At 43.6% G+C, this 27,804-nt stretch overlaps 1 protein-coding gene across 2 annotated transcripts in view; it reads left to right on the forward strand.

Annotated features, from left to right (window-relative positions):
• LOC124313081 (plexin-B-like) overlaps positions 1-19,659 on the forward strand; it is a 35,561-nt gene extending 15,902 nt beyond the window's left edge. The window contains exons 5-23 of one of the 2 annotated variants that reach the window (XM_046777802.1): positions 3,861-3,961; positions 9,302-9,434; positions 10,957-11,202; positions 12,199-12,381; positions 12,478-12,717; positions 12,967-13,224; positions 13,304-13,552; positions 13,910-14,326; positions 14,648-15,404; positions 15,710-15,772; positions 16,208-16,350; positions 16,466-16,599; positions 16,684-17,032; positions 17,119-17,175; positions 17,296-17,449; positions 17,520-17,714; positions 17,788-18,178; positions 18,258-18,449; positions 18,522-19,659. In XM_046777802.1, the coding sequence (XP_046633758.1) occupies positions 3,861-3,961; positions 9,302-9,434; positions 10,957-11,202; positions 12,199-12,381; positions 12,478-12,717; positions 12,967-13,224; positions 13,304-13,552; positions 13,910-14,326; positions 14,648-15,404; positions 15,710-15,772; positions 16,208-16,350; positions 16,466-16,599; positions 16,684-17,032; positions 17,119-17,175; positions 17,296-17,449; positions 17,520-17,714; positions 17,788-18,178; positions 18,258-18,449; positions 18,522-18,801 (4,542 nt within the window). In that variant the 3' untranslated portion in view covers positions 18,802-19,659. The remainder of the gene's footprint in view (positions 1-3,860; positions 3,962-9,301; positions 9,435-10,956; positions 11,203-12,198; positions 12,382-12,477; positions 12,718-12,966; positions 13,225-13,303; positions 13,553-13,909; positions 14,327-14,647; positions 15,405-15,709; positions 15,773-16,207; positions 16,351-16,465; positions 16,600-16,683; positions 17,033-17,118; positions 17,176-17,295; positions 17,450-17,519; positions 17,715-17,787; positions 18,179-18,257; positions 18,450-18,521) is intronic. The other variant, XM_046777810.1, reaches the window with a different exon arrangement.
• Positions 19,660-27,804: the final 8,145 nt, after the last annotated feature.

Here is a 27,804-nt window from a genome sequence, read left to right on the forward strand (position 1 = left end):
ATCTCGTGCTCTTCTACTACATCTCTTACTGGCACCCCCTTCTTTTACTACGCCTTTCCCTTTTTCACATTCTATTCGATCGTGGGTGTGCGAGGGATCGTCTTGATCCGCCCTGTCGGAACGACGCCATTCCAGATTCATCAGCGTAGGGCCTATGGACGTCGTCTAGTGCAACTTGACTCTTTTGCGTTGTTTTTCTTTTTCCTTTTTTTTTTCTTTTATATCTCCTTGATGTTGTTTGGTCCAGCGTCCGTTAAAGAAAACCCCTCGTAAAATTTGTGATCCCCCTCTACGCTGTTACACGATCCTTGCCGTCCTCCCGTCATTATCTATGCAATGTTCTAAATTTGCACAAATACGGGGAACGGGAGATGATACTCGATTGGGTGGGTGTGTGCATGTTCCGTAACCGGAATCCTCGTTGCACGGTGGGGGTAGCTAATCAACTGGGACACGGGAGATAGGCGGTGAGAGAGAAATGAAGTGATCGAGTTACTCTCGTCTCTTTTGTCCAATGGCAACGCTGGCAAAAGACGAGACGGAAGAGCGAGTGAGAGAATACAGCCGGATCGTCTGCTCTCGCCCTGAAATGGATGTTGGCCTGTGATCTGCGTGAGAAAGGAGAGGACGACGACGACTTGGAGATCTCTCTGGTGGTGGAAGAGTCTCGCATAAATCAAGTCGCCTTCACGAGAGAAAAGAAAGAAAAAAGGACCATCTACTGGATGCAAAAGAGCATGGCGCATGCAAACGGCCCCCTCCGGACTGTCTCTTTTCATTCTCTTCCGTCTTGGCTATATGCGTTATGTATGTATACACGTAGGGAGAGAGAAAGAAAGAAAGAGGCGACGGGAGAAAGGAGAGTCAGCGCGAATATGTAGAAAAGCAAAATGACGACGAGTGCGCGCGACCACCATTCAAATGCTAAGTGACTGACGATTCTCTCAACCGCAAAAAAAAGGAAGAATTTGTTTTCCCTCCCTGTCTCTCAATTGCATTCCGCACGAATCGTAGCCAGATCTTGTATGGGAGAAATTCCGGAAACAAACAAGCCGAGAGCGTTTTCACCAATTTATTCGTCAACTTTTTTACTTGGTAATAGCTGCAATGGTGACATTACATTCCAGGTTTTTCTGTCATGTTTTTTATCGACTTGGTACACGTGTCGTATTGATTTTTCTCCCAGCGCCTTGACTATATGGAGAGAAGCTCCTCACAGCACATCTTTGAAGCTGTCGTCATTGTCACTCGGTCGACATTTTCTCCCCTCACTCACCCACCCACCCAATGTCTTGTGGAGAAGAGAGAAGAAAAAGAAGAAGAAGAGACCTTATCAATAAAATAAGAAAGGCGGAGAGTGAGACGGGCGGCCATCTTCCATTCCCCATCTTGTTTGACTTTGATTCGATTCCAATTATGTTTGCCCTGACGACAATAGGAGCCTCGTATGAGATCCGTGGCCTGGTGCACCTTTAGGACGGAGGAGGAGGAAGAAGAAGAGTGGGGACAGATGATGATGAAGACACAACAATCGATAAAGTTGGGAGACGAACACGGAGACCTGAGAGTTGCCGTAGACGGGAAGATCAATCGGGAAATGAGTTTTCGCTAGCGCAAGTTTCTAGTAGTAAGGAGGGAGGAGTAGGGACCCCCGGGAGTAGGAATGAAAACGCAGCGATCCGTTCCTACCAATTGCTTCCAGTTCGTTGGAATGGCTCTTCCGATCGTTACCTTTTTCCAACGAGTCCGCCCAACGGATTCGTTCAACTTCGTCACCACTCGGCCGGAACGGACTACTACTACTACTACTACTACTACTACATCCATCGCCATTTTTTCGCATTCTCGTTTCGGACAAAATACCACGACGTCGATGGAATAGCAGAGTGTTTTTTTTTTTTTCCTTTTTATTTCTTTTTCTCTCTCTCCCCTCCTACTTGTCGTCGCCTAGACTACCGACCGTTGGGGTGGAAACACAATTAATTTTAACCGTGATGTTATGGAATCCAATCTTTCACGTCCCGAGGAAAAAAAAAAATGGCCGTGTAACGATGATTTCGCCATGCGCTATCGCAGTAGTTATCGATTTGATTGAACCGAATGGCCCCGGGTTGATTTTACATGTCATTTGATTAATTCGGATGACGTCGAAAATGCCGTCCGACTTGTATATTCTCGACAACCCTCTGGCCCCATTGATTACGCGAAGCAAAGAGGATTTATCACGCCAGAAATCTCACGCTGCCTCCCCATCTACTCCCCCCGTTGCTTCTCTCTCTCTTTTTATTCTTTTTTTTTCTTTTGCTTCTCGGGCATTTTCTTCTTCGTATTCGTCGTCGTCCACTTTGTATTCCAGACGGTAAAGTCTTTTGTCCTAACAAGGCTAGACAACGTTGCCGTAGCCGTATAGCCAAAGGAGTCTAATCACACAAGGAAATGGTGTCTAATCTACTGTCGTTCTCGTCCACGTCGTCTTGGTCGCCGTGCGTTTCGTGGACCGCACAAAATCTGATGACATCCTTCCTTTCAATTCACTTAAAAGAGATCCATTTCGGCCCGTGTGTCCATCTGGCCGCGTCCCAACGGCTCTTGTTGTTACCCTTGAGAGAGGGAAGAACGGAACTGACTGGAAACATCGATGATGAACGGCCTACGTCTCCGCATCGGACATGATGGACGAGTTCCATCTCTTTTTGCGTCTGCTCATGTGCTCGATGTGATCTAAAGCATTTGGGGGGAAAAAGGGAGTTGATGATTGTTAGATGTATCAAACGTATGTGCGTTTACATCGATGAATGTGTATGTATTTGTAGGAGGATGAGCGACATCCATCGCTCTCTGGCTCATTCAGAATCTCGGTCGGTCATCCGTTGGATTTCTTTCAATTGGAAGACCGTCCAACTACGCCCACCTCGCTAGTCTTGTTCCATACAAAAACGAATAAACCACCGAAAGTACCAACCTCCCTTGCCCGAATAAGAAGAAAAGAAGGAGAATCAAAAGATAACACGATTGTTAATAGGGAATCCCAAACACATGTCTCTTCCGCGCTTCCCTGATGAGAGAAACAGATAAGTAGAAAAGCCTAGGGTACACTCCCCGCCCGTCTTTCTGTAGGAGCCTCTCATCGAATTCCCATTCTGGCATATGCTGCTGCTGTGTGCTGGATCGATATTACTAGGCGGAACGAGATGGATCAAGAGAGAGAGAGAAAAAGAGAAAAAGAGAGGATTTCTCAGCATAAGAAAATAGAGGCCATTAAGTCTGAAATAGTAAAGGTAATTCGATCGGAGGCGAAACTTAGACGGCTCTATCTACTAGGTTAGCCGTCGATGTCATCTTGCTTCTTCCTAGTAGTCGACTAGAGAGGCTTATGTGACATTGACAGCGCTGGTAGTCGTGGTAGTGCTGTAGTGGAGAGATCGAATCAGAAAATCGAGAGCAATATATGCAAGGTAAGGAAATAACGCATTTACAGTCGGGGCTCTACGTACGTACAGAGAACAGCAGAAGGCAGAGACTATTGGAGGCATATAGGGGCTGCACTCGACTTTGATCTTGTCGCAGCGGCCAATTAAGCTGAGCACAGAGCGCTGCCTTGTCTTTTCTCTCTCTCTCTCTCCCGGCTCCGCCACCCTATGCCTGCCATCTCATTCTTGCTCCTATTTTTGATTTGTTTCCCATGTAAAATGCTCGACAGCACGTACCCACTTATTTTCAAGTCCTTTTCTCCCCCAATGGCAAGAAAAGCAGCAGCAACAGCAATGCTGGTGCTGGTGCGGCGCCTTGTAACTTTTAGCTGTCGTGAGATTCCGCTTTTGAATGCACCACATTAATCGATGATTTTCTGTGTTTGACAGATCTCTAAAGTGCGTGTTGAGCACTGTGCCACCTACACCAACTGTTCGTCGTGCCTGGAAGCTCGAGATCCTTACTGCGGATGGTGCTCGCTGGAGAAAAGGTGAGAAACAACTTTGAACTCTTTATCTGACACTTGCCACTGTCTGTAACCGTTTGGGATTTTCTTTAGCCCAAACAAAAGGGGCCCCCTTTTGTGACTCTGGCTGGATCAGAAAGGGCTCAAGCTAAAGGAGGGCGAGGCCAGACCCTTTTCGGTTTCAAACTTTGAGGTACAGCAAGGAACAAACGTTGCTCGCGTGCCTTAATGATGTCATTAGATGCTGACAAGCTTTACCAATGGATAGTTGCCGGCTAGTTGGCCTGAATCCTCCCGTTCCCAAAAGCCCAAGGTTTCGTAAAAGCTAATCCGCTTACCATACAACAGAAGTTATAAAGTCGACTACAAAGGTGCAACAGCTCTTTTTCCCCTTCTCTGCTGACAGTTTTCTATAGAAAATATTGGGAAAAGAAAGTAAGGATCAAGACAAGACAAGGGTATTTTCAAAACCCTCAAGTTGAAACCTGGGGAGATGGTGGCAGGCAAACATTTTTATACAGCATGGAAAAAGTTGTCTTTTTGATCCTATACAGTGTGTATATATACATATCTGCCTTTATCTCTGAATATTTCCTCTCTGTGTATCTAAGGCAGCTGCTTGTTAAAAGCAGACTTTGGTTTGTTAGTCGTCTTTGGATGTAGCTGAAGCGCAAAAGAACACGACATCGTTGCAGCTTAGCGTGAAGAATTGCCTTGTTGATTGGGGAAAGGTGCGAAAACAAGAGATTCGATGCTCGGCATTAAAGTTGACTTCCTTGTTTTTCAACAACAACAAGACAGAAAATAGACTGGGAAGAAGAAGAGAGAGGGCGACGAGAACGATGCCGAAACACTAGACAATGGCAGATCAAAAGCCATCAAAGCAAACGGTATCTTTTACCTCATTGTGGCAACATATCCTTTGGTGCTATTATAAACTTTGATGAATCTAGCGTTCGGGGAGGAGTTTTTCAGGGCAAAAGTGCTACGCCATGCTGCGTCATTTTGACGTTTTTTCTCCCCTCTCTTCTCTCCAACTTGCCACATATCTCTCTCCACGCAGACGTCTAAGGAAGAAAAAAAGAGAGCGCCTTCTTTTGCTCTCATCTCTCCTTCTTGGCCTTCAAGTTTCGTTTTTTTTTTCTCTCTCCCGCCTCTGCATCTCTCACAATCCAATGACGAACGACAACCGAACTCGGCTTCCATCTTAGTCTTTCGGTTTCCAAAGGGTCGTGTCGCCGCTCTTCTTCCTGTCAGTCGACGTCTTCGACGCCATAGAATGCCCCTCTCTCTTCTTTTCTCTCTCCTTTTTTCTTCTTCTTCTTCTTACTCGGACCATTTTCTTCTTGGTTGACTCTTGCTAGTTAACTTCCATTGTACGTCTTGTGCTTCACAATCCACCACGGGGGTGCAGGCCATCGATTCTTCCATTCTTCTCAGACTCTATGGGGCCGTTAAAAAAAGAGAAAAAAAAAGGGCGTCGGTAATTGGCCAATGAAGCTTCACTCTTAAAGTACAGCTACTATAGTTTAGCGTTTAGTCAATACTACTATATATAGTAGACCAGCTAAATATTTTCCTTTTTTTTTATTTGGCTCAGTTTGTTTATTTATTTATTTGGGCAGCAAGGTTTTTGAAAGCAGCTTTAAAACTCGTACGTACTCTTCAACAAAAGTTACTTTCTGTTTACTTTTGTCCGGACAGGACGCCCATGTTATTTGTTTGTCCTCGTCGTTAAAGCTCCTTAAACTCTTCTCATTCCTGAATCGACCTAACACTAATTGGGGAGGTACTCGCTACCTACTTTGTACTGCGGAACAGAGAGGAGCAGCCAGCCAGCAGCTGGCATTCCCTCCGGAGGGAATGGCGATGAGTGGCCAACTTGCCCAGCTCTGTCTGTGCTGCTGGGCTGTGTGATGCAACTGTGTGGGCACTCTGTACTACACTCTGCACAGCGTTGCCAAAATGTCGAGTGTGTTTGACAGTCGTGCGTGTCGCTAATGATGTTGACACCCAACTCTATACGGTTTAAGCTGTCGTCTGACCTCTTGAAGTATTCCGGATGAATGAGTTGGGCCTGAATACGTACTTGGAAGGTGTTTGTTTGATGTACTCTCTTCTCTCTCTCTCTCTCTTTTTCTCTTTTTCTCACTCAGTCCAGCACCCCCTGCTTCTTCTTCTTTTTTTTTTTCGCTCTCCCGAATGACTTGCTTCCATCCAATCTCATCCGCCGCATTGCTCTAGATTCACCGGAAGAATTGGGCCATTAATTTTCTTATGGATTTTTACTGTTGAATAGCCAATAGGCTAGGCTGACAGTTAGTGTCGGCGTGAAGGAAAAAGTTTGAATTGTTGAACGGAAATGGCGACCGCCGTTTTTTTTTCTCGTTTTTCTTTTTCTTTTTAAATTTCCATCACATACTGGGGCCATCTGGGTGGGGGTCCGAAGGGGATGGAATGTAATTTTCAATCCATTTTCTATCGCCCTTCCTCTTTCCATATTTGAATTCTTTACGGATAGAAAATCAAATGTTTTTCAACTTGTCCATAGCCGATCGGTTTTGAGATATGAAAAGAAAATGAAAGTCCGGTTATTTTTCTATTGATTTATTTGAATAAAAATATTTTCGGAAGAAAAGAGAGTCCAATCGATTGGGGGGTCTCTGTGCGACGTCAGCACGGTCGATGTCCTACGAATTTCGTTCGTGACTCTGAATGATGACATGGGAGAAGCAAGAAGATGAGATACTAAATGCGTTACAAGAGGTTCATTCTGAGCTCTTTTAATGTGATAATAATAATAATAATAAGAGCTCTAGTAGACTAGTGCAACTCAGTCGACCGTGAACTACTACCATAAAAGGGAAAGTGGAAAACCAGGCATGTAGCAAATCATATGGTAACATACCGTACGGAATTGCCTCCCCTTGCCTTCATGTTGTCATTTTCCATGTACAATATTGTAGCAACTAGCGTCATCTTTTATCTGACATCCCATATCGAATATACCGCCACTTGAGCTCTCCGAAATACGTTTTTTTTAAAAGGGGGTTGCCTAGGATCATCATCGATTTGTTTTCCAAAAGCGATATGTTGGCTCTTGTACTCGCAGCGGAATAATAACACCGGGGATCTACGGAGCCTCTTGAATGTCTTTCACCTCCGACAACCTCGTCGGGAATAGGTTGGGGCCAAATAAAACGCAACTAATACGAGAAACAGTCGCAGAGAGAGAGAGAAAGAGAGAGAGAAAAAAAGCGAAGCCTGTGATGATGATGATGATCATCATCATCTTCAGTCGTCGTCCTCGAAAACCCAATCCTCTTGTCGAATACGAAAGGAAATGGATCCCCTTTTCCATATCCCTCGCTCTGTGCGTAATCGCTCCCAGTTCGTGATCTGTACGGCAGCTCTCGAACCCAGTTCAATCACGTTGTTACTTTCGCCTCAGTGGCTGCTGCAAATCCTCCTCCCTTTTACCCTCCTAGTTTCGGTTGAGGGGGGGGGGGGAAGGATATTTCTATTCCCGGATGAGAACGTCGAGTAACTATTTATTTTGATTCGATTCCATTTGAAGCCCCGACTTTGGCCGTTTGGAAATTTGTACCACCTCAGCTGAAAAAAAAAGTGGCGACGTCTTTCTCTTTGGAATCGCAACCGGAAGTGTATTATCTTTGACGCGCTTTTGTCTTTGCATCCGCACCGCTGATGATGGCGCCGACGCTTTTCCGCCCTCCTTATTTCCCCCGATGATCAAAAGAACCGAAAAACGAAACAAGAGATGGAAAAAGGCAAAAAAAAAAAAAAAGAACTAAACAAAAGAAGGCGGGTTTAATGGTGAGAACACGGGAGGAAAAAAAAAAGTTCCAGTTTTTCTAGTTCCCTAACAAATAATCAGATATGTTGGAAGAACGTGTTACGTTATAACGCGCCGAGGGCGTGACCAAGTAACACAACTCACATACTACGCACAGACCATAAGTCTATTCGTGATTATACGGGAGTGAACCCTCTAATAAACCGCCAGTTTCCGGGTCGTGTTTTTTGAAAGTTTTCCTTCTCCTTTTTTTTGGCTTTTGAAATTTATTTTTTTAGTGTGAAGAAGGATGATTATCGGATCCTTATCTATTTCCATGGAAATAGGCTGTTTTCCATTCTAGGGTCTTTGAAATTTGTTGGAATTTTTGTGATGTAAAAAAAAAGAGTTTGGGTTTTGAGGTTTTGTTGCCCTCAAGTGTTATAGCCTTCTACCGAGGAGACATTCAACTCGCAACGATGTCGAGTGTGGGGAGGAAAAAAAATCGATCGAGACGACGTCCTAAAAAAATAAAAATAAATAAATATTTTTTGAGACATTTTACTTCTCTGGTTCCGTCCTATATGGTCTGTGTCTACATTTCGAGCTGTAGACGATGGGAGGACTAAAGCTCGATGGAATATGTCAACGTTTCTCCAGAGATGGATCCTCTCCTTCTTCATAGTCGTTCCATCTCGCTGTCGAATGCGATTATATATTCAGCTTTGACGACGCCCCGCGTAGTCGTCTCCCATCCTCGAGTCTCGACGAGTCTCGAGACTGATGATTGTCACGTCACCGGTGCTTAGACTAGTTCACCACTAGTCTACCACAAATGTACACCACCGAACCAACGTTGCATCATCTGCGCTTCATCATCCCTCTCCCCCCACCCTTTCTCTGCGCTTTTGGACAGAATTTCGCCCTTGATGTTCTTCTGACTAACTCGCTAGTTTCCGGTCTTGATGAGTCTTAATGATGGACGACTACTCTCTACGTACTCCCGTAGTCGACTATGTTTTCGCCCTGCCTTGGCTTCGTCGAATCTCCTTCAATCTTCCACAATTAAACCGACGTCGATGATGTCGACGTCTTTGAATCGAAAGGAAATGACAGCCACCTTTCCCCCCGTTGCTCTCGCCCTTCTTCTAAATCCACTTTTTGATTTCTTTTTCTCGTTTTTTTTTGGATGATAATGAGCCGGAATGGGCGCGCTGAGCTTCCCTTCCATCTCCGGCTCTTTTCATTTCCCTTCATCTCGTGACTGATCGATCCGCTCCCGGCGTCTTGACTATATTAGACTCGTATGTAGACGTATATATTTATACAGTCGTACACAGACGCACACCCAGTCTCCAGTCTACTGCTATATACGAATTACGACGCGCTCTCTCTCTCCCTCTGTGTATATAGATACATATAATATCCTACCGAGTGATTTATGGATTCTGGATGGATGGAAAGAAATGAAACAAAAATGGCTCCTTTAAAAAAATATAATAAATAAAATAGATAAAATAATTTTCTATATATTTTTTTTTTCTATTTATTTTTCTTTTTCTCAACAGATGTACCGTGAAGAGCGCTTGCCAGAAGGCCACTACCAGCTCGCCGCGTTGGTTGGCGTACGGTTCCGGCCAGCAGTGTATCGATTTCGAGCAAGTTCTACCCGATCGCATCCCCGTCGCTCAAACAGCTGTCGTAAGTTTCAACCTTCAAAAATATAAAATAAAAAAGCGAAAAAAAAAAAAAAAAAATGGAGAACAGAAATAGGAAAAAATATGTGATTGACTCTCTTTCATCCTCGGGTCTATTTGATGCATAAAGTAGGAGAAAAGATAAAGAGAGTATCCATCAATTTATGGAACTCGAGTCTCTCCATGTCCAAGACGATAAAAGGCACTTTGAACGTCGTTTGATGTCTCGCAAGTATCACGTGCGACGAAATGTTCTTGTGTGCGATAGACGAACGGAGTAGTATACGGAGTCTAGTGGTTGCGGATGTGGAGGGCGTACATTTCCAAGCTCCGGAAGCTTTTTATTTATAACGCGATTAGTTACACTCTCTCGGCTAGAGATCGCGGCTGTCGCTTCCCCGTTTCCATATTAACATTACTAGTCGTTGGGGAATGTCGTGTTCAGAAAGAAAAAAAAAAAAGAAATATATAAAAATGGTGGGGGGGAAAATGGAAGAGAGAAGGAGCTGCTCATCGAAATTTATGAAGCGTGAATATCTCCCGACAGCCCGCTTATTCAACAGTGGTGGTGGTGGTGGTGGTGGCGGTTTCGGCTACCCACCAAGAGGGTGGAGTCTGATGGAAACTGCTGTGGGGATCGTCTAATGAAATCATTGTCGATCAAAGCTATTTTTTTCCTTTGCGGACGCAACCACCGAATGTGAGATAGGGTCCCGGGGTCCCCCCATCTGCACCAGAGTCGATGGTGTGGGTTGTCAGGGATAGCCAGGATCGTTCCAACTCCAAAGTTATGAACATAACACGATCTTTGTCAACTCTCGCAGCGCTGCTGCCGGAACGCCCCTTTTTTTTCGGTCAGCAGTCAAGCCTTGTTGAGAGACTAGACTCGGATTGAATCCGACCAACGGGTTATAAAAACAGGACGGCGAGTTTCCACAACAGGCGATTACTAATCTTTGGTGACTTGGCGTCCATAATAGATGACGCGTCGCCGAAGAAAATGCCGGTCTTTCATGTCCAGCCAGCGTGTCTGATGGGAAACGACAAGCGAATCTCTCCCTCCTCGCGCACATAATTCTGACGAGTTTCATTGACTTAATCATTTATTTATGTTTCATTCTGTTGTGTAATACATTTGAGACGGGCAGCCGGGCCGTTTGGGGGTAGGGGAAGAACAAGGGACAGAAATGGGACAAATCGCTCCAGCGTCCCCCCTCCTTCCTTTCCCGTCTTATTTGACGTTATGAGGCTAGCAGCTACAACATTGTAATAGCGTTCGAGGATATAGTTTTTGGTTTTCTTCCCTTTTATATTGCCGTTCCATTAGGAGACGACATCTGCCACCGTGACGTGTCCCCCCTCCTTACCCTCACTACTCCATCTGCGATTGTTTCTTGCTCTCGTTTCTAATAACAGCGCGGCTGGAATGGACAGTCTTTTTTTCATTTTGCGCTCTCTGAACTCGCGTTTGGCCCTCGTTTGTTATTACGTCGCATAATGTGAAATGTTGTTGTTTATTCCCGCAGGTTCAATTGACGATCAGAACACTTCCGGACTTGCCGCTGGGCGCTAAATACAAGTGCGTTTTCGGCGATGCGGATCCAATTGACGCCACTGTTACGGCCACGGGACTGTCTTGCCCGACACCGGATCTTCAATCAAGGCCGGCCATTCCGACCACGTCGGTTAGCGTAGCCAATTCCGTACTGACTCCAAGCCTGACGGGCAGCAGCCAGCACACGGTCACCGATCACGTTCTGGTTCCACTTTCGGTACGTTCCCATCTTGAACATTTTGCGCTTGTGAGTCGGAAAACAAGAAGAGCAGAGACTATCTGGTCCAGCTGTGTCTAGCTGCCAGATTGTCGCTCTGATCGATAGAGCGGAAAGCGGACGTTGTTTGCCCAGGGTTCATTAACAGTTGTTTTCCTCTTGACTTCCTGCGTCGAGTAGCCATTACGCATTTTGGAAGCAATCACAGAAACTGTCGACTGATTCTGTCTTCCTGCTCGTCCGCCGCTCTAGGTGATTGCTTTAAAACGAGTGACCCTCTCCGACTTTCCACCTCCGGTTTTTGAACGATGGGTCCACACCTGGAGGGGGGGGGGGGTAAAGGGTCCGTCCGTTAAGTCTCGAAAAAGACGTCGGGAGAGATTTTTTGTTTTTAAATTCTGCTGTAGACCAACATCAATAACGTCGGGTAACAGCGTCTTGCGGCGACGGATGAACGTTGGACGGACACACACACGCAATAGCCGGCCGGTCTGAAAATGACAGATGGCCTTCCCCTTTTTTATTCTCTCTCCTCTCTTTATATAAATTTTAATAACAACAACAACAACAACAGCAACAACAGGCAAAAAGGAACAATGATACAAACTTAACAGAGGCGAAACCTTCCTCTGGGCCTTTACCTCTCCATCAACGTCCATCCGTTAGTTAAACAGATGATATGAATCCGACCTGGTTTGGTTGTTGTTGTTGTGTTGTTCTTTTCAAATGATGATTATCTCTTTTTATTTTCCATTATTCTACTCTATATCCACATGCATATGAATATAATACGGGTTCTACATTTCAAATGGAAATGACTGGGCAATCGTGGGGGGTGGATTCGTTGTGTCGACTCCATAGCAGAACGAAATAGAAAAAAAGAAAAAGAAGAAAAAGAAAAAGGAAACCTAACGGAATGAGGGACTTTTGTTATCATAAATCAAAATGAGAGAGAGAACGCATCTTCATAATGTTTTCGTAATGCGCTTGTGGCAGGTGCGCTCCTCGGAGACCAACAAGGATTTCGTGAGCCGGAATTTCGCCTACTACGACTGTTCCCGGCACACGACTTGCTCTTCCTGCGTCAAAGCCCAGTGGGCCTGCAATTGGTGCGTTCACGAAAATCGCTGCACTCACAACGCCAGCACTTGTCAACGAACTGTCGTCAGCGGAGAGAACGTAAGTATTTGATTGACATTCCACTGGGGACTAGTGAAGGGTGGATTTATTATTTACAACAGATTAATAATTGGGATATTTTTAAATCAATGATAGAATCCGGCCCATTTGATGACTCACGGAGCCGGCTACTGCCCTCGCCTGAAACGGCCAGCCGACGAGGACGATTTGGTACCGAGCGGCGTTGCCCGCGAACTCGTCCTTGAAGCGGAGAACCTGCCACACCCGCAGGCCGGACATGCTGGATTCCAGTGTCTGGTGGACATCGAAGGAGCCAAGATGGCGATTGGTGCCCGCATTGAAGCCGGACGCTATGTAGTCTGCGACAAGACAACGGTATTTCATCAGCTTCTGTCGCACTTTTTTTGTTTTTTATCGATTTCTGTTCTCACGCTGTCGGCTTCCGGCTGGCAGAAAAAGCTGCTTCATCAGCGACTTTCTGATGACGGTGTTCAATTTGAGCCGAGATGCGTGCAACATGAGAACATGAGAGGATGATGCCCGCCCTGTCATGATTGAGATAGCCATAAAACCGGATTGGCCAGTATCAGTTTCTAATTTCGTTTCCTGACTTCTCCATTACAGTATTCGTACGAGGCCAACGTGGGTGAATACGAGGCCCAGGTGTCAGTCGTCTGGAACGGAGATCACTACGTCGGATCCTTGCCCGTCACGTTATACAAGTGCGACATCCTCGGATCACATCGCGATCACGCCGACTGCTCCCTCTGCGTCACGCGGGCCAAAAAGTATCGGTGCGCTTGGTGCGGTTCCGTCTGCGCTTACAGCGAGGCCTGCCCACTCACCGCCGCAACCGAGTGCCCCCGTCCTCGCATTGATGTGGTACGTCCGATTTGCCTAAATTTTTTTTCCACTTTAAAAAATCCTTTCTAAAATAATAATTTTTTTTACATTTTCACAGATCAAGCCGCTAAGTGGCCCGATCGAAGGTGGCACTTTGGTGACGATTGAAGGCAGCAATCTCGGCCTGAAGGAAGATGACGTAAAAGGAAAGATCCGCATTGGCGACATCCCTTGCGAGCTTATCGACTACCAAGTTTCCGTGAAGATCATTTGCCGGACTGGACCGGCTCCAACCGAAATCGATGCACCCGTCATCATTGGCAATACGGCCGGCTACACCGAATCCACCGTCAAATATTCTTACAAGGTTTGTATTTTGTTTCCTTTCACTTGAGATTGGCCAAGTCAATCCCTTTGCGTGAGCTCTTTGTGTGAGTGCGAGCGACTTAATGGCACGGGTGTTTTGTTGGCTGCGCTTGAGTGTGGCATCCGATACGGACGGCCATTAACCTCTAAGGTTACCCACTCGGCGTTACATTGTAGTTCGGATTTCTGCGCAATCCGAGTGCAACCTCGCCTTGGTTACTGTTTCATTGAATCTTACGTGTTTGCTTTTCGTCTCTTTCCAGTTTCAATTGTTGAAATATTTCGTTTCGTTTCCTGTCGACTCATTTCCTAATCTTTTTTTTGTTTGTTTGTTTTCTTTTCTATTTCGGGTCGATAGGACTTGGAATTGCACAGCGTGTTCCCAACCTTCGGACCGCAGAGTGGCGGAACATTACTCTCCATCACCGGATTCCACCTGAACATGGGCAGCAGTGTATCTGCATTCCTGGACGAATTACCCTGTCTGGTGAACAGCAGTCACGCATCCGGCACAAGACTCCTGTGCACCAGCTCTCGCACGGCCGGCCCGCGTACCGTTGCCCAGTTAACTGTGACCATCGACAACGCCAAACGCGTCCTGGCTAAGAATCCATTTAGCTACACCAAAGACCCAACCATCATGGAGGTCAAGCCTCTGCGCAGCTTCGCCTCTGGCGGCCGGCTTCTCTCAGTCCACGGCACCAATCTCGATTCGATCCAGAAACCTCAAATGGCTGTTTATATGGATGACGGCATCACCGTAGCCAACGTGACGGTACGTAAAGTAAAAATGAGAGCAACATAAAACAAAAGAGAGAAATAGCATATCAAAAGGCAAAAAAATAAAATAACATCAGATAAAGAGATAAAAAAAGAACAGTCGGACTGATTTCGGCCCCACCTTTTTTTGTTCATCCTGTATGATTTTAGATTTTTCTTCCCTCTTTTTTTTTCTTATGTTTAAATTTTTATTAGTTTTAAAACGTTGGTTGGCATTTCTTAGTCATAGTGAGGAGGATGAAAAGTCGTGGAAAAGGTTTTCCTTTTAATTAATTTTTTATTTTCTTATTTATTTTTGAAAACTGTGTCTATTCAGGTGTGTCGAGTTGTAAGTGCTTCGCACATGGAGTGCCCGTCCCCGCCTGTCGACTTTGAAGCTCTGATCAACGCTCGCCGGATGCAGTTGGCGGCCCTAACCGCGGCGCCTTCCTTGTCGCCACTTTCCCGACGTAAAAGGGCTGGCCTCCGACCGCATCGCGATGTCCCACGTTCCGTCACACTTCGTATCGGCTTCCTGATGGATAATGTTGAATCAGTTCGTGACCTCAAGAAACATTTTCAACAGCTGCAATACGTGGAGGATCCCAGCTATTCCGCCTTCGTCGGCGCTAGCCTCATCAAATTGTACAAAGGAGACACTTTGGTCATCGAAGGAGAGAATTTGAACTTGGCCAGCGATGAAACGGATGTCAATGTGACGATTGGCACTCGATCGTGTAACGTCACTTCACTGGCCGCCACGCAACTGGTTTGCACTCCGCCCGAAGTTCAGCCGACAGGAACTGATGAAATCGGCATTAAGACGGAATCGGGTTTGCCGCTAGTTGTCGTTCGCGTTGGTCAAAATGTCCGTTTCCCAATCGGCTACCTGCAGTATGAGGTAGTCAAGCCGTACACATTCCCACCGGAAGCCATTGGTGGCATCACGGCCGGAGGAATTTTGCTTGTCCTCGTCTCTATCGCCATTCTGCTCGTCTACCGCCGAAAATCGACCCAGGCCGAACGTGAATACAAACGCATTCAAATCCAGATGGACACACTCGAGAGCAACGTCCGCTCCGAATGCAAACAAGGTAAAATATTTCGGTTTTTGAATGCTCAAAATTAATTTGGTATTATTAGACCGCTTTCTTCTAATAGTCCCCCCTCCCTTTTTATTGCTCGAATTAATTATTATTGACATAATCCATGTTAAAAGTTTAAGCACTTCTGTGCCTGATGCCATCTCATTGTAGCACGTCGATGTTGATTTGGTATTGTTTATTTCTTTCATACCCTTCACTTTGATTTTTATTTGGCTGTAATTTATTTGCTATTGTACAGTATATCAATATTGGTTCTGATTTTATTTGTCGTCTTGCTGTGACGTTTTCCACAGCGTTTGCACAAATGTGCACGTGGGACTCGCGACGCACTGGTGGTGGTGGCGCCAATCTTCCTGGTATTGGCTTCATTTCTGGCTTTTTTTATTGATTTATTTATCCTTTTCTTCCTCTTTTATATTAGTTTCTCCGTCATACCCACCCTATCCAGCCAACTGTAGCGCACCCTTTTTTAAATCCTTATTTCGTTCCTCCTTTTATCCTCTCAGTCGTTGCGATGAGCTCCTCTTATTGGCGACCTCAATTTCTCCATCACTTCCATTGCGCCACCGATTCCGGTTATATCTCTTAAAGCTCTTCCTTCATTCCCTCTGACCATATCTTATCCTTTTACTATTTTCGTTGATCTCTATACTCTTCTGATATTCAGGAGAGTTATGTGTTAGTCTTACTGTTTATGAGAACTGCTCATATAAGTAGAATAAAAAAAGATAAGAGCCCTCTTAAGCCCTAGCTAGATTAACAATTTCTTTTTTCCCACCCAATCTGTGCAGCCTTTGCCGAACTCCAGACGGATATGACCGACTTGACTGCAGATTTGCAATCCCTTGGCACTCCAACGTTGGATCACAAAACGTACGTGATGAAGGTGTTCTTCCCAGGAGTTAACGATCATCCCATCCTCAATGACCCCAAGGTAAATACTCAGCATAATGACGCATAAAAAAAACCGGATGGCGACAGTTTCATAATACTGAGCGCTGGATTGGACATTTGGCATTTCATTCATTTTCTTATTTTTTCTTATGCAGCGCCGCCTTACTGGACCAAGAACGAATTACGATGCGGCCATGATGCAATTCGAGCAGCTCATTTGCAATAAACATTTCCTGCTCACTTTCATTGAGACGCTCGAGTCTCAGCGGGATTTTAGCATCCGCGACAAGTAAGCCCCGCCTCCAACGCCACCATATTAAAAAAAAAAAAATCATCGTTGTATTCATACTAACTGCTTTGTTGTTGTGCCCAGGGTCAACGTGGCATCTCTTTTAGTGGTGACACTGATGGGCAACATGGAGTACGCCACAAGCGTTTTGCGATCGCTTCTTTTCCGTTTAATGGAGAAGGCTGTGAGCACAAAACATCCGCAGCTGATGCTTCGCCGTACAGAATCGGTCGTCGAAAAGATGCTCTCAAACTGGATGGCTCTTTCCATGTACCACTACCTCAAAGACAGAGCTGGGCAGTCTATCTTTGTCCTGTTCAAAGCCATTAAATACCAAGTGGAGAAAGGACCTGTCGACTCCCTCACGCATGATGCCCGCTATTCACTCTCAGAAGAGAGACTTCTTCGTGAGCAGATTGATCATTCGTTTGTGGTGAGTACTAGTACACTGACAACACTGTCCATTTCCGGCCGTGATTTACCATATTAATCCTCTGTTTTTCTATCAATTCTATCTAGACGATTCATCTAGTTCAAGAGGATCACTACGAAAAGATCCCCTATCAACCGTATCATGTAAGTGTCCTCAATTTGATTTAGACTAAATCGTTCACGCCCACGTCACAACTTGGGGACAATAAAAATAATGCGTATTTTTTTTCGTATTTCCCTTCTTTGCTTGGTTTATCGATACAGACTATCCCCTTGGCACCGGAGGAGCTAGAAGAGAAAATTCAGTGCCGCGTTTTGGACTGCGATACCATCAGTCAAGTCAAGCACAAAATACTCGATGCCCTTTATCGTCATACGCCTTTCTCGTTGCGTCCGGCTGTTTACGAAGTCGATCTCGGTAAGGATTTCTTTTGTCAACAACTCTCTAACGGCGTTTGCTAATTTCTTTTATTTCTTTATTCTTGTAGAGTGGCGACAATTGCGCGGCGGGAGTTTAATTCTGTCTGATGAAGATGGATCATCTAAAATCATTAATGGATGGAAGAAGCTCAATACTTTAGCTCACTATGGTGTCAAAGAGTCAGCTGTTATGTCGTTGGTGCCACGCAAGATGACCAACTGCACAATGACCAACGGCCACTGCAAATCCTCCTATCGTAACTGTAAGATCACTAATTGTTTAGTTGATAATGGTGTATAATTCATAATTTTGTTGATTTGCTTTTTATCTTGTAGGTGTTAACGCTTATCACTTCAATTCGACCCTGACTCACGCAATCCTGCAGAACGGCAATAACGTTAGTGATCCTGAAAACGGCGTGAACCACTTGCAGACGTTTCATTTGGTGCGGCCGCCAATGGACGACACCAAGTCGAATGGCAAACAATGGTCTCCTAACGGCCAAATGGATCGTACGCCCAAAGCTATCCCCGAAATCTTCCTCACTCGTCTCCTCTCTACCAAAGGCACAATTGAGAAATACGTTGTCGATTTCTTCCGCACCATCCTCACAGTCGATGAACACGTACCGCCGGCTATCAAGTGGCTCTTTGACCTCCTCGACGAAGGCGCTCGCAAGCACAATATCACCGACCCCGAAGTGCTCCATGCATGGAAATCCAATAGGTATGGTGTTGATTCGTGTGACCATTTAAATATTACCAATCAATAAAACTTCTTGTCTAACTAATGAATTTGATTTTAGCTTGCCACTTCGTTTCTGGGTGAATTTCATCAAGAATCCAGACTTTGTTTTCGATATCTACAAGACAAATACAGTTGACTCTTGCCTGTCGGTTATCGCACAAACGTTTATGGATTCGTGTTCTACTACCGAGCACCGTCTGGGCAAAGACTCGCCTTCTAATAAACTTCTTTTCGCCAAGGATATTCCAAAGTATGGACAGATATGACTTTTTTCTTGGCACCAGATACTAAACTAGAAATTTTTCTCTTCTTAATTTGATAGATTCCGCGAGATGGTGTCGACGTTTTACCAAGACGTTTCGAATATGCCTCAGATACCCGACCAGGAGATGAACTCGACTATGCAACAACTGTCAATGTCGCATATTGGCGAGTTCGATACGGTGGCTGCTCTCAAAGAGCTCTACATCTACGTCAACAAGTACCGTGTGCAGCTGTTTGAAAACTTGGAGGAGGAGAATTATTGCCGCAAACTGCAATTGGCACAACGTTTAGCTAATGTCGCCTGCGTGATGGAGGGCGAAGAAACGTCGGCCTGCTGATAACAAGGAAAATAAAAATGTTGGAATGTGTGGCTTGAAATAGTGAAATCCCTTTCTGATCTGTGATAAAAAGATTTGGCAAAAAAGAATGGGAATGACGGTATTGGCCTGTTTAAACTGGGACTCGCTCGCTCCGCTCGTCAACTGCAAAGGGATATTAAACTTTGTCTGGGCCGCAAGAGATGGAATAAGTGTTTGAAACTGTGCCTCGACTGGTCTCGCTTCCTTCGAGATCATACCCGGATTTGTTTTGTTTGTTCCCTAATCTTCATTTATTTTTGTAAGTGGATATCATTCGTTTGCTCTGCATATGTAGATTCTATGTCGCCATTTGATTCTTTTTATTTTGCATGGACCGAAGGGGTTCTTATCGTGTCCCCTTTTGCTTCTGTAAGATTCTTGTTCCCTGTAACTCCCTCGCAAACATGAACAGATTAAAATTATGTCCATTTCATGTTACCCAATAATGTGAGGCTGTTTATATGTCTCTTTACATGTGCACACAGAAACCTCTCTACACATTACAGGAGTGTTCCCTCATTAATCATAGACCAAGCTTTGAGTTCTAAAATTGTTTACACACTTGTCTCTTATTCTTCTTTCGTTATTTTCGATTCAGATCATGTCTAATATTATATATATGAAATGGAAGAGAAACAACAATTGCGCATTTGCATGTGTGCATTATCATTACAGGCGGAAGACTTTTTTCTCCTCCCTGACTACAAAGTTGACTGTTGATTTTCCCAAAAGATTTGTGGCCTGTGTGGTTTGTACGTGTATATTCGCAAAAAGTGTGTATCACAAATTCGGAAAAAAATGTTTTTTTCTAGTCAGATTCTGAAAGAAAAAAAATAATTTCTTGTTTGATTTATTCCCACTCCCCTTCAGCATTAGGCGTTATTGAGAGAGCTCTTGTGGTCAAGCCTGTGGTGGCGGAATTTATCAGTAGGCCTAACTTAAAAAGGGTAAAAAAAAGTAAAAAAAAAATACTAATAGATAGAGATTTTCACGCTGATTTCAGCCTTCCATTTCTTTTATTTCCGAAGTTAGTATTTACATGTGCAGTTAATTATTAAAGTTTATGTAAGCCCCGCCAATTCTAAAAGGGCTTTTGGTGGGCGCAGCGCGGCGTAGAGGTGTGCATTTCTATTTCTTGGCTAACAGATTAACCGGTATATTTTCCAAATCGTAAATGGTTAACCATGGTTAATGAGTGGTTACACCGGTTAACCACTAACCAACCGGTTAATAGCGGTTAACCGAAAACTAAACGGTAAATCCAGAAATAGACCACGAAAGGATGCTGAGTTGCCAGGTCTGGAAAAGGTCGAAAATTTCGATTAGGGACAACATGCCTGAAATTATCATAGCCCGCTTATGGCATGGTGTATTAGTATGGTGGGGGAACTTATGGTTGGAATTCTGTGATAAGGTTCTTAAGTCTGAGCTCACTTGTTTCTTTTTAATATCTCGTTTTCTATTTTCTCAGTGTAGCAAAGTTATTCACATCAAAATAAAGGTGGGAAAACTTTGGTTGAGTTAGCAGTTAATGCTACGTCTTTTTCTTCTTTAAAAAAAGAAGTGGAAATAAGGACTGTGGGAGTTAAATGTGAAGTGTGTCTTCGGGGCTTGTATATCGAAACAGAAATGGTTTTATACAAAGGCGACAGAAAAAAAGATAAAATGATTGACTTTGTTCCATTAGAATCGCCTTGTGATTCTGAACAGGATAGACGTATTCCGGATTTTCCCAGTCCCTTTTATGATTCCTTTCCAAAAATTACCTCTGGAAAAAAGGGGTTTTTTTGGAACCTTTGAGTCGAATATCGCTTGTTAAAAATGAAAAGAAAAAGGAGTTAAAAAAAGACCAAAGATATTTGAAGTCCAAAGAGGTGAATCTTTCAACCAATAAAGCCGACGAATCATCTTGATTTAAAAAATTGTAATTCAAGAAAGAAAAGGAACGAGAAGGTGTTAATGAAGAGCCGTCCATTGATATTGATTGACTTAATGCTCAAGATGATAAAGTAGAGGTGGATACTGCTGAGGAATTGGTTGCCGCGGGTTGCCTGTTGAGAAGCCTGGTCAGGAGTTAGCACCTGGTGAAGACGAAAAGAAGAAGAAAAATGTTTAAAATTAGAAAAAAGAGCAAAGGATAACACAGACGTTTGATTAATTCCCTTTTTATCGGAGGGACAAAAATTGAGTCATCTTCCATATCATTTCCATTTTGGCAATACAGGCGAATGATCGCAGGATTTATTTTCGAAAATTTTCGAAAAGGGAAGAAAAGGGCCATCTGGATACCTGTATCCAATGACCTAAACTTCGCAGAGAAAGAAGATATTCAAGACATTGGAGCCGGCAAAGAAATTCCTGTTCATGCCTTGAAGGATATGAGATACGGTCACAGAATATCGGGGAGTGCTAATGGCAGAATCAAGAACGGCATCATTTTCTAGACTTACGCTTGCTTAATTGCATAGTCACATTCCCGTGGAGAATACCAAACAAGAATGGGTTAGATCCTAAAATGGTGCCATCAAGACTTTGACGGTGTCATAGTCTTTGATGAATGTCATCAAGCAAAGAATTTCGGCTCCATGGAGCTGTAACAGATGGTTACGGAGGGTAAAGATGATTAAGTAGAGATGACGATTCGTTGGGATGATGCACTTTGTATTAGAGTACTAACATTGACAGTACATACAATAATACTGGAGATACAAAGGTGTACGAATGCGTGCGCGAACTCTGCTGGAGTTGCGCTTATATACCTACGAATGTGTGCAGGTTATAACTGGCGACTTTCTATAATATTAGAAAGTCTAAGATCTTACAGCCTAGACACGCGATCATGTCGTTAACAATGAATTAGATATCAGTCCCGAGGCTGCGCTCGTTCTTGATACTAATAGCCTTATGGCGATTGCTCCCATTACATTCCTTCCCTTTTTAAAGAAGAATGAAAACTATATGATAGGGGTAACAACAGAATATTTTTTTTTTTTTTTTTTAATTTTGCCCATAGTTTTCCTTTACCAGAAGAATATGCATCTAAATTTTTACTACAATTATACTACACATAGATATATGGTTGTTAGGGTGCATCTTCTACTTCCTTCCCTTTTTAAAGAAGAAACTGCTTCCAGGTGAAGATCAGTTGTTGTTCGTCGTTAAATCCTGCAACATGTCCGTTACGCCGGCTAGTTGGTTCTTGATGTCGCCAGAAATTTTAATGGAGAAAAAAGCTCCAAGTGGACAGTGGGCTTTTTGTGGCTCTTTCGGCTTTTGAGGGTCATAACTTTTGGGGAAAGTTAGAAGATAGGCATCGTGTGCTCTTCCTGGAAGGTTTCGATGCTGCCGAACCGGGGATGCTGTATCCGGCTTGTCGGCATCATTTCAGTGCGGTGCACGTTAATGATTTTTATTATAAGAAAGAATTTTACAATTTTGTATGCATAATATGATTTAATTGTTAGTTGTTTGTTAGTAGAATTAGTAGAACGGAAGAATACATCTGTAAAGAGAATGTAATTCTTATTGTGGTAAACGTATTGTTTTTCGAAAATTATGAGTATGAGGAGTAGGGATTATGTTAGAGTTAGGTGCTGTAGGATTCTTTCTTGGCCTACCCCTTCTTCGTTTTATCATACCCTGAGGCTCCTCAGGTAACACTACTGGGGTTGTTATCTCATTTGTTTCTGCTGGTGCTGTTTGAATTACGTTTTCGACAGTGGTTTCGGTGTTTTGTTGTGCTCCTGTGTTGGCACCATATATAGGTTCAATTGCGTCATTTGCGTTGGCTATAGTAGGTTGGTGGCCAGCAGTTGCATTATTTTCATTGTTCTCAGGATCTTTTGTTGATGATTTTGCAGTATTTTCTCTTTTTCCGGCGTTGTAGGTGTTGTAGTGGTTGGTTTTTCGTTGTCGGTGTTTGAGTTCTCGTTCTCGGTGTCTGAATTTTCGTTGTTAAATGTTGTTTCACCTCTCCACTTTCGCATTCTGTTTACGTGTACAACTACCGGATACGTATCGTTTTGGTGGCGTATTAAATAGTTTAGGTTAGACAGTTTTTCAATGACTACATATGGTCCGTTCCATCTCATTTTGAATTTACCTTTTTGAGCTTTTAATATCTTTAAAAGCACTACGTCGTTTGGCTCGAAAGAACATTCTTGGAGGTTACGGTCGTAGTAATGCTTTTGTCGCGCTTGTGCAACGATTAAATTCGCTTTTGCCAACTCGATGGCTTCTTGCCATTGTTGAGCGTAGACGTTATTTTGATCTTCCAAGTATCTGTTCCTTAAAGGGGGCCTTAAATCCGTTGGTTCAATGGCATCTCTGCCTTTGAGTAGAAAAAAGGGTGTGTCTCCTGTACTGGAATGAGGCGTCGTGTTGTAAGCTGCGACGATATATCCGAGGTGTTCGTCCCATTCTCGAGGATTGTTATGCGTGTGGGTGGTTAGCATGTTTCCTAGAGTTTGGTTGAACCTCTCGACTGCTCCGTCGGTTTGAGGGTGGTAGGATGTAGTCCTGAGTTGTTTGGTTCCTAACTGTTTACATAGCTCAGCCATTGTTTCGGATTGGAAGTTTGAACCTTGGTCCGTTAAAATTTGAGCTGGAATGCCTTCTTTTGTAATTACATGTTTTATGAACTTTTTTACTATAGTCTGTGCAGTGGTTTCTTTTAATGGGAAAGCAATTACATATCTGGTGACGTATTCCATCAGAACCAGAATGTATTTATTTCCTCTGTAGCTTTCTGTCACAGGTCCCACGATGTCCATTGCTACTCGTTGCCAGACGTACTCGGCAACTGGGAAAGGCTGGAGGGGGGCTTTACATGCTTTAGCAGCTTTTCTTTTTGCACAGATTAAGCAGTTGGTTACATGAATTCTGACATCCCTAGCCATTTTAGGCCAAAAGTATTTATTTCGGATATTTGCTAGCGTCTTCTCAATACCCATGTGAGCTGCTAGTTTATGGTCGTGGTATCTTACCATAATTTCTTTCTGGAATTCCATCGGCACGACTATCTTCTCTCGTGATGTGGCCCACAAGCCACTTGGTAATATTTTAAAGGAATCTTCTTCCCCGAAGTGGTCCGGGCGCTCTTTTCCGGTTTGTTTTTCCATGAGCATTTTGCAAAATTTGTCTTCTTGTTGTGCAATGATCCAGTCGTCGACGAAGAATTTAGGGGTAACGATAGCGTAGACAGGACACCTACTTAATGCATCTGCATTCTGGTGTAGCTTTCCAGGTCTATAGTGTATTTCCATATCGAACTGTTGAAGATAGAGAGACCAACGAGCAAGTCTTCCCGTAGGTTCTCTTTTACCCATTAAATATTTTAGAGAAGCGTGATCAGTCACAATAGTGAAAGTTGTTCCAAAAAGGTATGGAAAAAATGTTTTCACCGTGTGGTAAATTGCGTACGCTTCTTTTTCCGTCGTGCACCATTTTATTTGTAGATCGTTTAGATGTTTTGATGTATATGCAATTGGATGCTCTTTTGAGTCCATGATGGACTCTTGTACAGACTCTGGTTCACTGGGGGCACTCGGCATTTGTGATAAAATTCCGCCGACGCCGTAGCCGCACGCATCCGTATGAATGATGAAGGGTTGCGCAAAGTTTGGATACGCGAGCACGGGCGCTGAGCAGAGGAGCTCCGTTATCTTGTCGAACGCTTTCTGTGCCTCAGTTCCCCATTGCCATTGCACTTTGCTGCGTGTGAGCTGGGTGAGTGCATGGACGATGTCTGCAAATTGTTCGATGAATTTCCTGTAATACCCTGCAATTCCTAAAAACGATCGTATATGTCCCATTTTCTTAGGTATGGGGAAGTTGCGAACGGCTTTTACTTTTTGCCGGATCGACTTTCACACCTTCTTCTTTTTAGAAACGATATTTGTCGGCATTTTAATATTTACACATAGGCCTGTTGTAGAAGGGTAAAACGTTCTCCAGGTGAAAAATGTGAAATAATAGTGCTGAGTTTATAACAGTTTAAAATTGCTGCTGTTTCTTCTCGATGAAGTGTGGAATTGTCTGTCTTGATCGGTTTCGTTCATACAAGAAGACGTACGGAATGGTAAGTTAGAACGCAATACGTGGCGTTTTCTATGTTAGTTCACACAAGATGGTCGATTGGGTCGGAAAAACAAGAGAATTTAATGACAGTGGTAAAGTAAAAAAAAAATTTTGAATGGAAAAAATGGAAATGATCGAATTACAAGGTTAGTTAAAGTTTTTGAGTGTTGAATCTACATTTGTATACTACGAAGATGGAAAATTTTTAGAAATGTGATTTGATTTTTAAAAATATTGGTGGATCGAATGATTTGGTCTTTAATAACCAGTTTGAATCGTCTGGTGAATTTTCAGTACACATGAAAATTACTTCAAGTTTACTTTTGGTGTTGAGTGTTGATTTGAGGACTTGAAATAATGTTTTCGACATGTTGAATTTTGAATAATGAAGGTATGTTTTAAAATTTTACTGTTTTTGGTGATGAGTTTGTTCGTACTGTAGATGATTGTGATGATATGTGGATAATCTGGAAGAGATGATGGGTCGTATGGCAAGGTCGCCAATTGTAACAGATGGTTACGGAGGGTAAAGATGATTAAGTAGAGATGACGATTCGTTGGGATGATGCACTTTGTATTAGAGTACTAACATTGACAGTACATACAATAATACTGGAGATACAAAGGTGTACGAATGCGTGCGCGAACTCTGCTGGAGTTGCGCTTATATACCTACGAATGTGTGCAGGTTATAACTGGCGACTTTCTATAATATTAGAAAGTCTAAGATCTTACAGCCTAGACACGCGATCATGTCGTTAACAATGAATTAGATATCAGTCCCGAGGCTGCGCTCGTTCTTGATACTAATAGCCTTATGGCGATTGCTCCCATTACAGAGCCCAGCAAAACTGGTTTGACAGTTCTGGAACTGCAAAAAAAGTTACCAAAGGCCAGGATCTTTAATATATGTGTCTGCAACTGGAGCCTTGGAACCACGCAACCTAGGGTATATGGTCCAATTGGGACTATGGGGTGAGGGTACTCCATTCAATGGTAAGACATTTTCAATTAAGAGAGGAACGATATATTTTTATTACTTTATTCTGTTTTAATGCAGATTTTACCGATTTTATTGGGGCTGTTGAGAAAAGAGGATTTGGAGCCATGGAAATGGTAGCCATGGAGATGAAGCATCGAGGAATGTACGTTGTTCGTCAGCTGCCGTTGAAAGACGTCGAGTTTAGGGTAGAGAGAGTTGACTTATCGCCCAAGTTCATTAAATCTTACAATGACTCAGTGAAATTGTGGGTCCAGCTTTTTCAGTCCTTCACTGAAGCTGTTAAGTTGATGAATGTAGATCTGCATAAGTGCAAAATTATATGGAGCCAATTTTGTGCGGCACATCTGCGGTTCTTTCAGTGCATGGCCATTGCTTCAAAGGTAGCAAATGTAATCCAGGCAGCCAAAAAAGCTTTTTCTCTCCCTGTCTTGTTCGCTCTTCAGAGGTCGGTGAAGAGGACTGGAAATGTGAGGCTACTCCAAAAGGCAACACCTTTCATATTTGCATCAGTCTCCTGATCTATCCTTAGAAGTTTCATATTTAAAGAGAAATTGCGCGTACCGGTGTTGGAATCAATGTCGAAGAGAAACTGCGGATTTCCAACTTTGAGCTGGTAGGTCAGCTTAGAATTGCGATCGCCGTCAATGGCCTTGATCCAGGCGACAGGCGTCTTGGGCGGCAAATTCTCGGTGACGTGGATTTAGTAGACGAGCTCGGTTTTCAGCGGGATGTGAAACAAAAAAACAAGTTCTGGTGATTGATTGAACGCGTGAAGAAGGCGGAAAACGAAAAAGAAAACCGGATAGACGAGCAGCAACTTTGTTCCAGCGCGCGACGAATCTGACTGTCGCGTGTCGCGCTTCGTCATGCATCTTCGATCTCTAACAAAGGGCAGAAGTAAATGAGGGCGGAAAAAATAAAAGAATGACACAACGCGAAAATAAGCCAAAGGGTGTAGTGGAGGGTGGGTGGGTGGCTGTGATATGCAAAGAGGGTGCAATGAGTCCAAACCCGTGTCCCCTCCGGCGATCACTTACACACACTCGCACGAAAGTCAACTACATCATTTAACATAGTTCAACATCATTTAACATAGAATCCTTCACTTGTTCTTTCTTCCTGGCGCGTAACATTGCGCGTAACGTACACTGTGGGATATTGTGATAAGCTGTGGTGACGAAATAATCCGTTCTGGTTGAGGCGTACAAAAGGTTTAATGTAACGAAAGTGGTAAGTTTAGTCTGTCAATTAATCGCTTTTAAGCTAAAAGACTTAAGAAGTCTTTCAAATATTGTCTAGGATCCGATAGTAGTGCAGTTAGTTGCGGACAGTGGCACAGCCGCAAGTCTTGGACTGAGGAAAACACTGCTCCCAACTTTCCACGTAGACCGTGGAATGTCGTGGGAAGCTCCGGTAACGAAATATTCCGTTCTGTTTGAGGCGCACAAAAGGGTTTCATGTTAGGAAAGTGGTAAGTTTAGTCTTTAAATTAATTGCAATTAAGCTAAAAGCTAATAGTCTTGCAACTATTATCTAGGATCGCAAAGTAGTGCAGTTAGTTGTGGATAGTGGTACAGGCGTACGTCTTAGACTTGAAAAACGGAAAAAGGGGTTCTTATTTCGGTTTTTTCCAAAGAAGTGTTGTGTTCGCTGGTGCAAAATGATTTTCCTGATCACTCAGGAGGGAAACAGGCCACTAGAAAGGATGCAGAAGAAGTACATAGAAAATACCTCGAATTTAAGGTGAAAAAGTCCCACCAACTACCAATTTCATCAAATTTTACGAGGGTATATTACAAAACGATTCATCAAAAACGACACCTTTCTTGATTGAGACATTGATATATGTCGTTCCGCGTCATACTTCAGGTCACTAGAAAAACAGAAACTCAGCTACTCCT

This window comes from Daphnia pulicaria, chromosome 1 (genome assembly GCF_021234035.1).
Source record: "Daphnia pulicaria isolate SC F1-1A chromosome 1, SC_F0-13Bv2, whole genome shotgun sequence".
In the NCBI taxonomy this organism is placed as follows: domain Eukaryota; kingdom Metazoa; phylum Arthropoda; class Branchiopoda; order Diplostraca; family Daphniidae; genus Daphnia; species Daphnia pulicaria.